Genomic DNA, 14,347 nt, shown 5'->3' with positions numbered 1-14,347 from the left:
ACCTTCCTGTGCACCAAAAGGTTGCCGATTTGATTCCTGGTCAGGGCACAGGTTGGGTCCCAATTGGGGTGCGAATGAAAGGCAACCAATCAATGTTTCTCTTTCACACTGATGTTTCTTTCTCTATCTTTCCCTCCCACCCTCCCCGCCTTATTCTCGCTAACATCAATAAAAACATATTTTTAACAAAGTGGCAAGCTATATGCATTCAAGTACATTTTTAATTGTGGTTCACATAGATTTACACTTGGGAAGAGGCTGAAACAGAAACAAAAACAAAACCAGCTAACGGAGCTGTTAATAAAAAAACTTATTCATTATTGTGAGAAGCAATCAAATGAAAATCAATGTTACATAACAAAAAATTTCCAATCACATAAATACATTTTATTTTTTACTGAAATTTTCCACTATGGGGAGATCCTGGATATAATAAAGAAATACATAGAATAGAAACAGTTTAAGTAAATGTGATTATTTGGTTCATTTCAGAAGGTCTACTGGTCCAACTGCCAGCCACACAAGTCTCTTGAGTTCTCAACGGAGTGTGACCAGTTCTTCCGAAGAGGTAGGGTGAATGGCAACCGTGTTGTCAAAGTCGGCTTTTGTGGCTCCCATCTTGACTGCAACAGCAAACCCCTGCAGCATTTCATCACACCCAATTCCTTGCATATGGATCCCAACCACCTGGGAAACAAAGGAGAAAGATACCTACTATTTAAAAACCTCTAAGTAACTTAAATCTCTAATTACACAGCCCACAGGCCTCAACATCCCTCCACAGCCCACCTCACACAGCCCTCCCTCGGGCTCTCGGCCTCCCTCTCTCCTGAGCACTAACACTATGCTCTCGCCTTTGCACAAATTGTTCACTATCGGGACAATCTTCCCTCTCCTCTTTTAAGGGTTAAAGCCCATTTATTCTTTAAACAGCTATACTTCTTTCCCTACCAAGTTAAACGATTACATGATCTCTCAGGACCAATAATTCTCCACCATGGTTCTATCACAACTGCAATGTTCTATTTTCATTTGGGGACCGGACGTTGCAGTCCATCTTATCCAGGTGAAGGAGCCCCTATCTGCTCGCGCTCCCCGCTCTATCCCTATGGCCAAGCACAAACATGGCCCTTAGGAGGCACCCAGTCCATATGTTGGATGACTGAACAAAGGAGTATACTAGATGTACCAGTTAATAATGCGGATGTTTTTCAAAAGATGGAGTTACACATATGTTGATATATATGCGATTTGATATGCTATTTTGTCGTATTGACAAGAAGCTTCAAAACTTCATATGTCAACTTTGCTGAAGGTGTTAACATCATAGATATTTTTACACTTAAAAATGTCGATTTTCGTGCCAAAAAAAAAAAGAGCATTTGCGGGAAGTTATAATTCATTACTTTATTTTGAAGAAAAGTGCTGCTGGATACTTTGGGAAGCTTATGGTGAACATGCTCCATCTCAAGATACTTGTGAACTCTGGTTTAAACTCTTTAAAAGTGATGATTTCGATGTGAAAGACAAAGAACATCCAGGTCAACCGAAAAAGTTTGAAGACCAACAATTACAAGCATTATTGGATGAAGATGCGTGTCAAACTCAAAAACAACTTGCAGGAGATTAAATGTTGCTCGGCAAACAATTTCCGATCATTTACAAGCAATGGGAAAGATTTTAAAGGAAGGAAAATGGGTGCCACATCTACTGAACGAAAGACAAATGGAAAACCGAAAAGTCATCAGTAAAATGTTGCTTCAATGGCATGAAATAAAGTCTTTTTTGCATCGAGTTGTGATTGGCGATGAAAAGTGGATTTATTTTGAGAATCCCAAAGGCACAAAATCATGGGTTGATCCAGGTCAACAATCAACATTGACTGCAAGGCAAAATCGCTTCAGAAAGAAGACAATGCTCTGTGTTTGGTGGGATCAGGAAGGTGTGGTTTATTATGAGCTTCTAAAACCAGGTGAAACCGTTAATACTGATCGATACTGACAACAAATAATCAATTTGAACCATGCTTTGATCATGAAACAACCAGAATGTTCCAGAAGACACAGCAAAATAATTTTGCTTCATGATGATGCACCATCACACTTCAAAACCAGTTAAAGACACGTTAAAAGATCTTGCCTGGGAAGTATTAACCCACCCACCATATTCACCAGACCTTGCTCCTTCAGATTACCACTGTTCCAATTGATGGCACACACACTTTCTGAGCAGCACTTCAAAACATATGAAGAAGTGGAAAACTGGGTCTCTGAATGGTTGGCCTCAAAACAAGAAAAGTTCTATTGGGTTCAATTTGTATCCACAAATTATCTGAAAGATGGGGAAACGTGTAGCTAGCGATGGACATTACTTTGAATAAAGCACTTTTTATGTTTCTCTTGAAATTATGTTTTTTTTTTATTACAAAATCCGCATTATTAACTGGTACACCTGGTAAAGGGCCATTTGTTTAACTCACCATTTCCAGTGAGGTTTCTCACTGTATTTTCAAACTATGAGTTAATGTTCACTTTCAGCAAATACTTTTAGGGTAACCAGTCCATGGAAAAACAAAGTTAGAGAACCTAACAGTTAGCCACAAAAATATTTTGTTTAAAAAGAAATCAAGAATATACTTAATATTACTGAATGGTACAATTAAAAATGGTTAAGATGGTAAATTTTATGTTATGTGCTTTTTACAATTAATAAAAAGTATATCTTACTTAAAAATCCAAAATCATGTATTATATATGCACTATAGAGCTAGATTTTTAAATATTGTAATCTAAATTGAATTTATAACACCAGAATTTCTAATGATGACAGGAACTTCACATTGTTCCTCTCTGTATCTCAGTTCTTAGTCTTTTTTTTTTTTTTTTAAATATATTTTATTGATTTTTTACAGAGAGGAAGAGAGAGGGATAGAGAGCTAGAAACATCGATGAGAGAGAATCACCGACCAGCTGCCTCCTGCACACCCCCCACTGGGGATGTACCTGCAACCAAGGCACATGCCCTCGACCGGAATCGAACCCGGGACCTTTCAGTCCGCAGGCCGATGCTCTATCCACTGAGCCAAACCGGTTTTGGCCTTAGTCTTTTTTAAAAAATATATTTTTATTGAGTTCAGAGTGGAAGGGAGAGGGAGAGAGATAGCTACGTCAATGAGAGAGAATCACTGATTGGCTGCCTCCTGCACACCCCCTACTAGGGATCGAGCCCGCAACCCAAGCAAGCATGTGCCCTTGACCGGAATCGAACCTGGGACCTTTCAGTCTGCAGGCCAATGCTCTATCCACTGAGCTAAACTAGCTAGGGCCCAGTTCTTAGTCTTAATTAGACTGTCTGGTAATGTTTATCAAATGAATGAATAATAAATAGTATGAAGAAATAACAGATATGAAGAGATAAGTGAGGAACCCTGTTGATTCAACATCTGGAAAGCTTAGGCTACTGAGGCACATTCAAGGTCAAGAAACAGTGACCTTCATTTTGCTGTCACCCACTTCCTTTCTTCTCTTTGGTCTGATTCTCTGCATCTGCCAGTCCTCAGTGACCTTGACTTCTGTAAGCCAGGGACCATGTTTTGTGGCCACTGTCCCTTGTGGAGCCATGTTCCCAAAGCATATTGCTAAGTTGCATTTCAATATTTAATTTAGCCCTAACCGGTTTGGCTCAGTGGATAGAGCGTTGGCTGCGGACTGAAGGGTCCCAGGTTCAATTCCAGTCAAGGGCATGTACCTTGGTTGCGGGCACATCCCCAGTAGGGAGTGCGCAGGAGGCAGCTGATCAATGATTCTTTCATCATTCATGTCTCTCTCTCTCTCTCTCTCTCTCTCTCTCTCTTTCTCCCCTCCCCTCCCCTTCAACTCTGAAATCAATAAAAACAACCTGTTCGAATTCAGACCAAAACCACAATAAGATACCACTTCATATCCACTAGGATGGCTATAATAAGAATGATAATAACCAGTGTTGTCCAGGGTGTGGAGGAATTGGAACCCTCATACATGGCTGAGGGCAATGTAAAATGGCAGCCACTTTGGAAAATAGTTCGGTAGTTCCTCAAAAAGTTAAACCAAAAATAGATAATTTTACTAAACTTCCTCTTCTTCACTGATTGGCTATATTAAGTTTACCTTGCATTAAATTCTTACACTTAATAATATATCTGAGTTTCCTATCTATTCTGGCCTATTGGCCCACGACAACAAGCCTTTTGTAGTTTTCAACTTTCCCCTAATGGTGGTGGTAGAACCTTCTTTCTAAATAAAACATTATGAAGAACCTCAGTATACAGACAGTTAAAGTGGGTCCACACCAGTTGAATCAAAATGCCCCCATCCCACCAAAATGCCCCCATCCTTGCCAACCTTAAAGTCACTCTTTAGCTTACTGGGTGTTTCCCATACCTTCTCCTCTTTGTTAGCACAAACCATTTTCATCACACATTTTGTTTTCCTTTTGGTAACCGCATGATACATTGGGGTAAAGGTGGTTGAATAGGTCTTCACATTTTCTTTTCCATATTTAGAAATGGCCTCATCTATAATGTACAGGGAAAAAAGCATTATCAAAAACTAAACAATTCCACTGACCTATCAAAGACAGCAAGAAATACATAACCTCCATCCAATCATGAAGAAATGCCAAACAAAACCACAATGAGTGGTAGTCTACAAAATAAATCTTGATATCGTGAAAGATGAAAGACAGGAATTTTGTCTCTCGATTAAAGGAGACCAAAGAGGTTATAAGAACTAAATGCAGAGCGTTATCCTCGACTGAACGCTGGACTTGAGAGAAAAAAATGTTAAAAATGACATGATTTGAGATAACTGGCTAAATCGGAATAAGGTCTAAAATTGAGATAATATTGTATCAATTTAAATGTTCTTGTTGAAAATTGCACTGTACTTCTGTAAGGCGACAACCTGGTCTTGGGAAAGAGATACTGAAGTAAGGTGTGTGTGTGTGTGTGTGTGTGTGTGTGTGTGTAAAGAAATTGTTAAAGTAAAAATGTTAAGGGTATTAAAGAATCCTCTATATTATTTTATCATTTTTCTTTATATTTGTAATTAGTTCAAATAAAAAAAAATCAAAGAGGTAGACAGGGTGGAGTGGGGAAAAGGAATTATACTCTCAAAGTGGCAGTAGTCAGGGAGGAAACTGGAACTGTGACAAGAGGCTAACCAAAAAGGACTGTAATTTGGGGGGCTGAGAGAGACTTAGTCAGCTGACAGACACCTTTTTTAAAGTTAAGGGTGGAAGGAAGAAAACAGTAAATATCTACCTTCCGTGAGTCCCACTGTGCCAATAGGGGGGTGGCTGAAGACCACCGTGGGGATGTTGTCATAGTCTAATTTGGAATCTTCTTTGCATTCAAAAAGTCTATGGGCAAGTTTTCGGCCAGCAGCGATGGCAACTGCAAAGATATTTTAAAATCAGTGGTTAGTTTATTGCTCATTTTAACACAGCAGAGCTGTTCTAACTATTTGCTTATCTGGCTTAACATGCTAGTTCTGACAAAGCTTTATACCAATGCTCATTATACTACCTAGTTCAATATAATGAAGACATATCAATGCTTTAGTTAACAATTCAAAACTAGCAGCTTATTATGACACAAAAAAAAAAAGAACACATTTACAGGTTCTCAGTCATTTGGTAGTCACCTACTTAATGAGGCTATTAGTTTTGTGATACAATATTTATGAAGCAATCTATATTGGTTTTGAGCATCTTCAGTTCTACTTTATAACCATATTCAGTTCACACTAGTATTTTAACATCGATTTTTAAAATTATTTCTCTATCTACCAATCTATTTATTTCTTCATTGATCTTTAGAGAGAGAGGAAGGGAGAGGGATAGAGAGTGGGACATCAATCGACTGCCTCCTATATGTGCTCTACTGGGGATCGAGCCGGCAACCTGGGCATGGAACCGACAACCTTTCAGTGCACAGGGCAATGTCCAACCAACCCACTGAGCACACTGGCCAAGGTATTATTTATTTATTTAAAAGTTTTATTCTCCTTAGCCTATTTTTTTAAAAAATATATTTTATTGATTTTTTACAGAGAGGAAGAGAGAGGGATAGAGAGCTAGAAACATCGACGAGAGAGAAACATCGATCAGCCGCCTCCTGCACACCCCCCACTGGGGATGTGCACGCAACCAAGGCATATGCCCTTGACCGGAATCGAACCCGGGACCCTTGAGTCCACAGGCCGACGCTCTATCCACTGAGCCAAACCGGTTTCGGCATCCTTAGCCTATTTTTATTCATAATAGTCTTTTAGAATAAATGCCAGAGTTCAGTAAAAGCATCAGTTATTAATTTTATTGACTTCAAATTGACGAGTTCCCTCCCTCCCCCAAAATAAGGTATCAGTAGGATAGATGAGAAATTTCTTCACTTTGACATAATTTTCAACGGTTAGATTATGTTTTAAAGTTTTTGAAGCTCTGCCTGTTATTTTGCTTTTGAGAGAACTTCCTAAAGACACCAAAAGGCTTTGGGTGTGTACCTGGGGTCATTTCCATTCTGAGGTAAGACCCAGGGCCATTTTGGAATGGCTGGTGAGGTCCCAGAGGGGGATGGTGTGAAAGCAGATGGAGTGGTGCTAACAGATTGAAGTGGGACAAAGAGCTTGAAAAGGTGCCAGTTAGCTCAGGAAGTAGGTTTCGGTACAGATTCCAAGGATGGGGTCAGTCTTGGTTGTATCAAGACTAAATAGTCACATGAGAATGCCACCCTAAATTACTTCTTCCCACATCCACTTCTTTCCACTGTCAACCACACACAACCCAGATTCTAACTTTCAGCGTTCTTCAGAGGATGACTGTTATCATCAATATAAAAATGTCAGTCTTCACTACGCATTTTTGTTTATTTTAAATATATTTTGATTGATTTTAGAGAGGAAGGGAAAGGGAGATAGAAATAGAAACGTCAATGATGACATTGATTGGCTGCCTCCTGCACACCCCACACTGGGGATCAAGCAAGCAACCCAGGCATATGCTCTGACCGGGAATCGAACCATGACTTCCTGGTTCATAGGTCGATGCTCAACCACTGAGCCATGCTGGCTGGGCTTCACTAAGCATTTTTAAACCAAAAATGAGTATTATTCATAAAATGTCAGGCACCCAACCAACATCTATTTCAATATATATATATATATATATAATATATTTATATATATATATATTTTATCATTTTGATGATATAACATGTCATCCTTTGGGCTTTGCTTAAGCTGATTTGACCGTGAACTGCTAAACTGTTTTATACAAGACACAGAGCCTCCCTTACCCAAGAAAAGAAGAAACGTTACCTGGAGTAAGAAGAGCCTTTCCACACACATCCCCAACTGCGTAGATGCCTTTTACATTCGTGTTCTGGAATTCATCCACGATGATGTGACCTTTGTCGTCAGTCTGAATTCCCTACAATTGTGAATGCACATCATGTAAATATGTGGTCTGCCATTTTTTTTTGTTTTTTACAAATTCCCTACAATTGTGAATGCACATCATGTAAATATTTGAGCTGCCATTTTTTTGTTTTTTACAAAAAAATGGCAGCTCAAATCTTGGATCCACCTCATTTTAGGCACCTCTTTAGCCTGAATCTCTGAGAACCACAAGGCTCAACCACAAGATGAAAAACATCTTTGCAAACTAGAGTGCTTCGTATCTTTTGCTTAACTTAAAAAGGAAGTATTTCATCCAATTTTGAGGTAGTTTAACAGGATTTGACTTAGCAATGAATAACTCAACTGGCTAGGTAAAATGAAAAGGACTCATTCAACTAGTAGACGTGCTACTTGCTATCCCTGGGGAGTCCACTTAGGACAGTGCTTTCCAACTTTCTCCACTGCAGCACTCCCCCTGAGGTGTACCAGCTCGCACCTTAGAGGGGCTCAGCCCGAAACATCATCAAAAGCTGATGTTTGAAGCTTACCATTTTATCTTTAAAAATCCAAGCAAATTTTGTGTTCTATTCCAAAACATACTGCTCTTCCTTTTAACCAATCCCCTACCCCATATATTGAGTTAAAGTTTTGCTCCAAGATGTGTCATGCTTGTCTTATGGCTTTCTAGACCCCAGGTGTACATACTCCCGTGTGAAAAACAGAACAGAAGTAGGAGTAGGTAGCTCAGTGGTGAAGAGTGTATTGCCTTTGAAGCCACATAGAGCTGAGTTCAAATCTCAGCTCTGCCATTTACTAGCTATGAGACCTTGTATAACCATCTACTTATGAACAAATATTTGAACTTCTAGTACAAATGAGGCATTAACCCAGTCACTGTGAAACCAGTGGTAACACAGACATTCTCCTGGCTCCACGGAGCTACAGCCATGAATTATTTTATTAACTCTGTGATCCTGGTTTCCTCATCCTTACACCTCAAAGGGCTGGTGGCAATATTAAAGTAGGTTAGTAACATGTGGACAAGACCTACACATAGGAATCATCCCATCTGCATTACAAATATAGATCTTAACACTGAATGGGATTAAAGACTTTGCCTTTTTTTTTTTTCAACTCAGCAAATATAGTTGAAAACTGGACCTGCCAATGCCTATCTCTGTACAAAGGCAAACATCACCAGAAGGGTAAAAGGCTGAATGACTTTATACCTTTTATAGAAATGAAAAAGGAATCTACCTTATACTAGATATTAATATTAAAAGATAAAATATAAATATTATATATTTCTCCAGAGGCTCCATCAAACGCATAAACCTCAAACGTGTAAAATATATATTATTACTAGAAGAGTAGTATAGTATCTCAAAAAAATCATCACCACCATCAACAGCAGCTGATTAACATTTATTGAGTTTATACTATAAGCTGGAATCTCAGCTAATTACTTGGCAGGCACTTTCTCATTTACTCTTCTCTTCAACTCAATGAGGCAAGCACTGTTATTATTCCCATGTTTACATGAAGCAATTCAAACTTAAGAGTAATTATGTTGCCAAAACCGGTTTGGCTCAGTGGATAGAGCGTCGGCCTGTGGACTGAAAGGTCCCAGGTTCGATTCCGGTCAAGGGCATGTACCTTGGTTGGGGGGCACATACCCAGCGGGGGGTGTGCAGGAGGCAGCTGATCGATGTTTCTCTCTCATCGATGTTTCTAACTCTCTATCCCTCTCCCTTCCTCTCTGTAAAAAATCAATAAAATATATATTTTTTTAATAGTGATTATGTTGTTTGTTTAATAAGGCCATGCAACTGGCAAGTAACAGAACTAAGATTCAAAATTGGGTCAAACTCTGGGACCCACGCCCCACGCTACTCCACTAGACTTTCCTTCAAAATTTAAAAGAGCAAATAAGAATGCTCATTATAACACCGGTAGATCAGCTTCACATCTGTTTCCATCCCCAAGTGCCACAACGTCCAGACGATTTATACACCCAGCCATCAGGATTAGCGTTGCAGACCATAAGGAATAATTACAGGGCTTTAAAGGGACAAGTATCACAGTAAAAAGGAAATCTGTAAGAAAGAGGCCAGTCAGGAAGCTGCTCGACAATCCAGATGAGAGGTGGCCGGGACCTGACCTAGGGTGATGACACTAAAAAGGATAATCTTTAGAGAAGCAGCAATGGGGTTTGGGGACAAACTGAATGCAAGGAATAAAGAGAAAAAAATCCAATAGAACCCACCAAAATTTGGGGGTTCTGGGAGAACACAGGGCTCCTTAGAGATTCAAGAATGTTTGGGGCAGATTAAATCGGCTTACCACTTTGTTTAAATTCAGGCCCCTGGAATTTGGGTCCCGCCCAATGGCCCAGAGGAGGCAGTCCACATCGGGAATCGTGGTCATGGTGGGTTTCCTACCAGGAACTGAAGTAACCAAGGAGACTTCCAAGCCCGAGGAAGTCTTTTTAACTTCCTTGACCTATTGGCAAATAAATGTGTTACTTGTAAGGGAGGGAGGAAGGAAAGCAACGAGGAAATGAAAATTCTTAACATTAAAAAAATCCCCACTGAATCCTACACGTGGATGTCACGTGCTGACACAGTTATTTCTGCTCCAAGGCCACCAACGCTAGAACTCCCAGGACCCACGATTGTTTCTCAGTTGCCCCGAATCATCCAGCCAACAGCCAAAAATGTCAGCTCATGTCACCCTCCTAATGCTTCAGCTTAAAAACAAAGTATCCTAAACTGTACCTTTAAAAACCGTGACAAGATTCGAACTCAAATCTAAGCACAGTGACTTTCAACTGGAGTATGGGGAAGAGGAAATGGACTACAGCAGCATCACTAAGAAACTTCACACTCTACAATCATTGCTCCTTCCTGGACATTCAGAAGCAGAATTGGGGGAGAGGGGTTAGTGCGGAGGGGGTAAGAATTAGGTCAGGAGAGCAGAGGCCTTGCACAGTTTAGTGAAGGTTTCAGATGATTCTGATGTTGATCCCACCACAAATCTAGCACTTCCACATTCACAAAGCATATTCCCATTTATTATTTTACTTGATGTGGCCTACAGTGAAAGGGTGAAACTACGGGGAAAATAATCACTTTACAAGCCTAATACTCCAGGAAAATTCAGAAATTTAGGTGATTCCCCTAAGAAGTAAAGCACTTTGTAATTCTTTCCATCTGCAAAATCCAAAAGGGTGTGCTTTAAAAATAGATTCCACAATAACATTTCCTGAAAAATAAATATAAACCTGAAAAATAAGGATGTTCAGTAAGGCATCTAAGCATAATTAGTTTTAGTTCTAACTGAACTAAATTCAACAACCAGATTTCTAATATTTTATACCTTGGCTTCATTAATACATTAATGAGAAATATAGCATCTTAGAATAAAGCAAAGAATTGGTAGTACTCTAGAAATTGACTAGAAGGAATCAACTGACTGGAGTACACAAGAGTTTCTATTTATAAAACGAATGGGGTGAAGCCAAAAGCACAGAGTGTGATTCATGACAGACGACTAACGGCTGAAAGCGTGCCCTGGCTGGGTCATACCTGCGAGTACTTCAGGACCTCTATGCCAGCATTCTCCAGCTCTTCCGTGCAGTTGGAACTGATTATTGAATCAAAACTTCTAAGTACCTGTATACAAATAGAGGCAGCAGAGGGATGGTGGTAGGAAAAGAAAAAAAAACTTGATTAAAGTTTATGCTACAAATTTTGGAGGGAAATTTCAATATCATCCCCCCCTCTTATCTCCTTGTTTGTTTGTTTGTTTTGTTTTGTTTTGTTGATACTCACCCAAGGATATATATTTTTTCCAGTGATTTTTAGAGAGTGGAAAGGAAGGAGGGAGGGTGCGGAGAGAGAAACATCGATGTGAGATAGACACATCGATTACTTGCCTCTTTATATTCTCAGAACCAAAGCTCATTAATCTCCCTCCCATATCTATGGAAGCACTTTATTTTTCCTTAATTGCATTCAGAATATCAAGTTGAGGTGGGAAGACCAGGGCAACTGGTAAGTTATATCTTTGGAGGCATTTACATATTCTTGATCATTGCTATTATAACAATATTCTCACAGCAATCATTCACCTAGTCTTTGTCAAATGCCATCATTCGTTTAAATTAGTAAACATGCAGCAAGTGTCTATTTTTGGGATTTACTCTAAAAGGTGCTAGGAGGATATAAATATGGCTATGGACACCCTCTTCCCTTTCCAGTGGAGGAGAAAGACATGCAACTCTTGCAAGCTAACCTGAGGTCAACACTGTAAATCATTCATTCTATCAACACATGTTTATTAAGCTCTACTATGTGGAAAACATAAAATATCAGAATAAAAGACAGACTAAGAATTAATGTAAAGGATGTACAGATAAGGTGGTTTATAAGAGATAGAAATTATACAGAAGAAAACAGGGAAGGTTTCATGGAGAACGTGGCATTTGCATCGGGTCTCAATGACTTGGGTAGGGAAAGACCTTTAAGGAGAAGAGTCCATCCTATATAATAAAAGGCTAATATGCAAATTGACTGAACAGCGCAACGACTGGTTGCTATGACACACACTGACCACCAGGGAGCAGACGCTCAATGCGGGAGCTGTCCTCTGGTGGTCAGTGCACTCCCACAAGGGGAGCAACGCTCAGCCAGAAGCCAGGCTCACAGCTGGCAAGCGCTAAGGACCCCTAAGTGCTAAGCCGGGCGCACGACACCACAGCAGCACTAAGGACCCCTCGGAGGATGTCTGCCGAGGGGTCCCAGACTGGGAGAGGGTGCAGGGTCCACCCCCTCAGTGCACAAATGTCATGCACCAGGCCTCTAGTATAAAGATAAGGAGATGGGACTAGGTTACAGCTGGAGAATAGCACACAGGAATCTGAAGAACAAAAAAATCTGAAGAACAAAATGGGGAATAGACTAGAGAGGGTTCAACTCCTTCTGGAAAACAGGGGGTATGTCTAATGAGACTGCTTTTATGAGGGCTCAGTCTATACTGAGAGATGCTCAAATCTGACTAATCACAACAGTAGGTCAATATGCCAGGAAATACATTTATGGAGGACTTGGTGGTGATGGTGATAATGACAGAGAGGATGATGACCTTGGTGACAGGATGATAGGAGTGATGGAAGAGGAAAAGGATACTCAGTGAGAAAGGCAGATTATTTTGGGAAAAAATGGAAAACCCACATTTTCTTACACATTATTGGTTAAAGTCTATCCTAATTCTTCTTAAGGTATGCAGCCTCAAAGATGGTATTCGTCACAAGGGAGATCATGGAATTGATAATGCAGTAGATTTAATAGTCAGCTAAACTAATTAAAGGAGGCAATGAATCTAATGAGATGTGACCAAGCCTCTTTCAAACAAAAGAAGACACAACGAAAGACAAGTAAGACTGGTAACAAGGAAACAACCTAAGGTATGTAATTAACCTGTAGAACCCAGTGACACTGGATAAATTAACGGATAGTATTAATTAAAGCAGAACTGTAAGATTTTAAAAGCATTTATCACTTACACTAATAAGCTTTAGTATCTAACATCCCCAGAATTAAGCATTATTATCATTTGTTAATTTTCACTTAAGATGCTGAAATAGCTATTCTTTGCTTGCCCTTATGAAGTTCCATGACTATGAGAATCACACAGCCTTGAGCTAATTAGGAGCCACGTGAACTCTATAGTATAACACCACTGAAGTAAGAAATAGAATTGACATAATAATTAATCTACAAATGATCCAATAAAAAAATGGGCAACAGACCTAAATAGAATCTTTTCAAAAGAAGACAGAAGGAAGGCCAAGAGACATATGAAAACGTGCTCAAAGTCACTAATTATCCGAGAGACGCAAATCAAAACGACAATGAGGTACCATCTCACACCTGTCAGAATGGCAATCATCAACAAATCAACAAACGACAAGTGTTGGCGAGGATGCGGAGAAAAAGGAACCCTCATGCACTGCTGGTGGGAATGCAGACTGGTGCAGCCACTGTGGAGAACAGTATGGAGTCTCCTCAAAAAACTAAAAATAGAACTCCCATTTGACCCAGTGATCCCACTTCTAGGAATATATCCCAAGAAACTAGAAACACCAATCAGAAAGGACATATGCACCCCTATGTTCATAGCAGCACAATTCACCATAGCTAAGATTTGGAAACAGCCTAAGTGCCCATCAGCAGATGAGTGGATTAGAAAACTATGGTACATCTACACAATGGAATACTACGCTGCTATAAAAAAGAAGGAACTTTTACCATTTGCAGCAGCATGGATGGACCTGGAGAGCATTATGTTAAGTGAAATAAGCTAGGCAATGAAAGAAAAATACCACATGATCTCACTCATTTATGGAAAATAAAGAACATTATAACCTGATGAACAAAAAGATAGATACAGAGGCAGAGAAGCACCAAACAGACAGTCAAATTACAGCGGGAAGGCTGGGGAGTGTTGGGGAGGGGAGGAAAGAGATCAACTGAAGGACTTGTATGCATGCATATAAGCACACCAATGGACACAAGACACTAGGGGGGTGGGATGAGGGCATGCGACAGGGGGTAGGGGAGGCTGGGGTAAAGTCAATGGGGGAAAAAAAGGAGACATATGTACTACTATATGTAATACTTTAAACAATAAAAAAAATTAATCTACATTTTTGCTACCAGGATTTTTGCTCTTTTTTCAAAATTCTCAATATTATTTCCAGTTGCATTTCAATGTTCTTATGAGGGCTTCCATTACTGCCCTAGGGAGGCTGTTCTTTTAAATAATAGTTGTTACTGTCTAGCAACTTTCTTTTCTCATAGGATCCTCTTTCTTTCCCTAGACACGTCTTTGTGATAACACATATGCAACAT

At 39.7% G+C, this 14,347-nt stretch overlaps 1 protein-coding gene across 1 annotated transcript in view; it reads right to left on the bottom strand.

Moving 5' to 3' along the window:
- Window positions 1–203: 203 nt before the first annotated feature.
- GSR (glutathione-disulfide reductase) overlaps window positions 204–14,347 on the bottom strand; it is a 38,523-nt gene continuing 24,379 nt past the window's right edge. Inside the window, exons 8-13 of the mRNA XM_008146251.3 lie at window positions 11,021–11,107; window positions 9,777–9,935; window positions 7,353–7,464; window positions 5,300–5,431; window positions 4,419–4,552; window positions 204–687 (exon numbers count right to left, since the gene is read on the bottom strand). Of these exons, the coding sequence (XP_008144473.3) occupies window positions 538–687; window positions 4,419–4,552; window positions 5,300–5,431; window positions 7,353–7,464; window positions 9,777–9,935; window positions 11,021–11,107 (774 nt within the window). The 3' untranslated portion in view covers window positions 204–537. The remainder of the gene's footprint in view (window positions 688–4,418; window positions 4,553–5,299; window positions 5,432–7,352; window positions 7,465–9,776; window positions 9,936–11,020; window positions 11,108–14,347) is intronic.

The sequence above is a fragment of the Eptesicus fuscus genome, chromosome 8 (assembly GCF_027574615.1).
Source record: "Eptesicus fuscus isolate TK198812 chromosome 8, DD_ASM_mEF_20220401, whole genome shotgun sequence".
Classification (NCBI taxonomy): Eukaryota; Metazoa; Chordata; class Mammalia; order Chiroptera; family Vespertilionidae; genus Eptesicus; species Eptesicus fuscus.
Note: the sequence above shows the minus strand (reverse complement) of the source record. Positions and strands in the feature narration are given on the sequence as shown.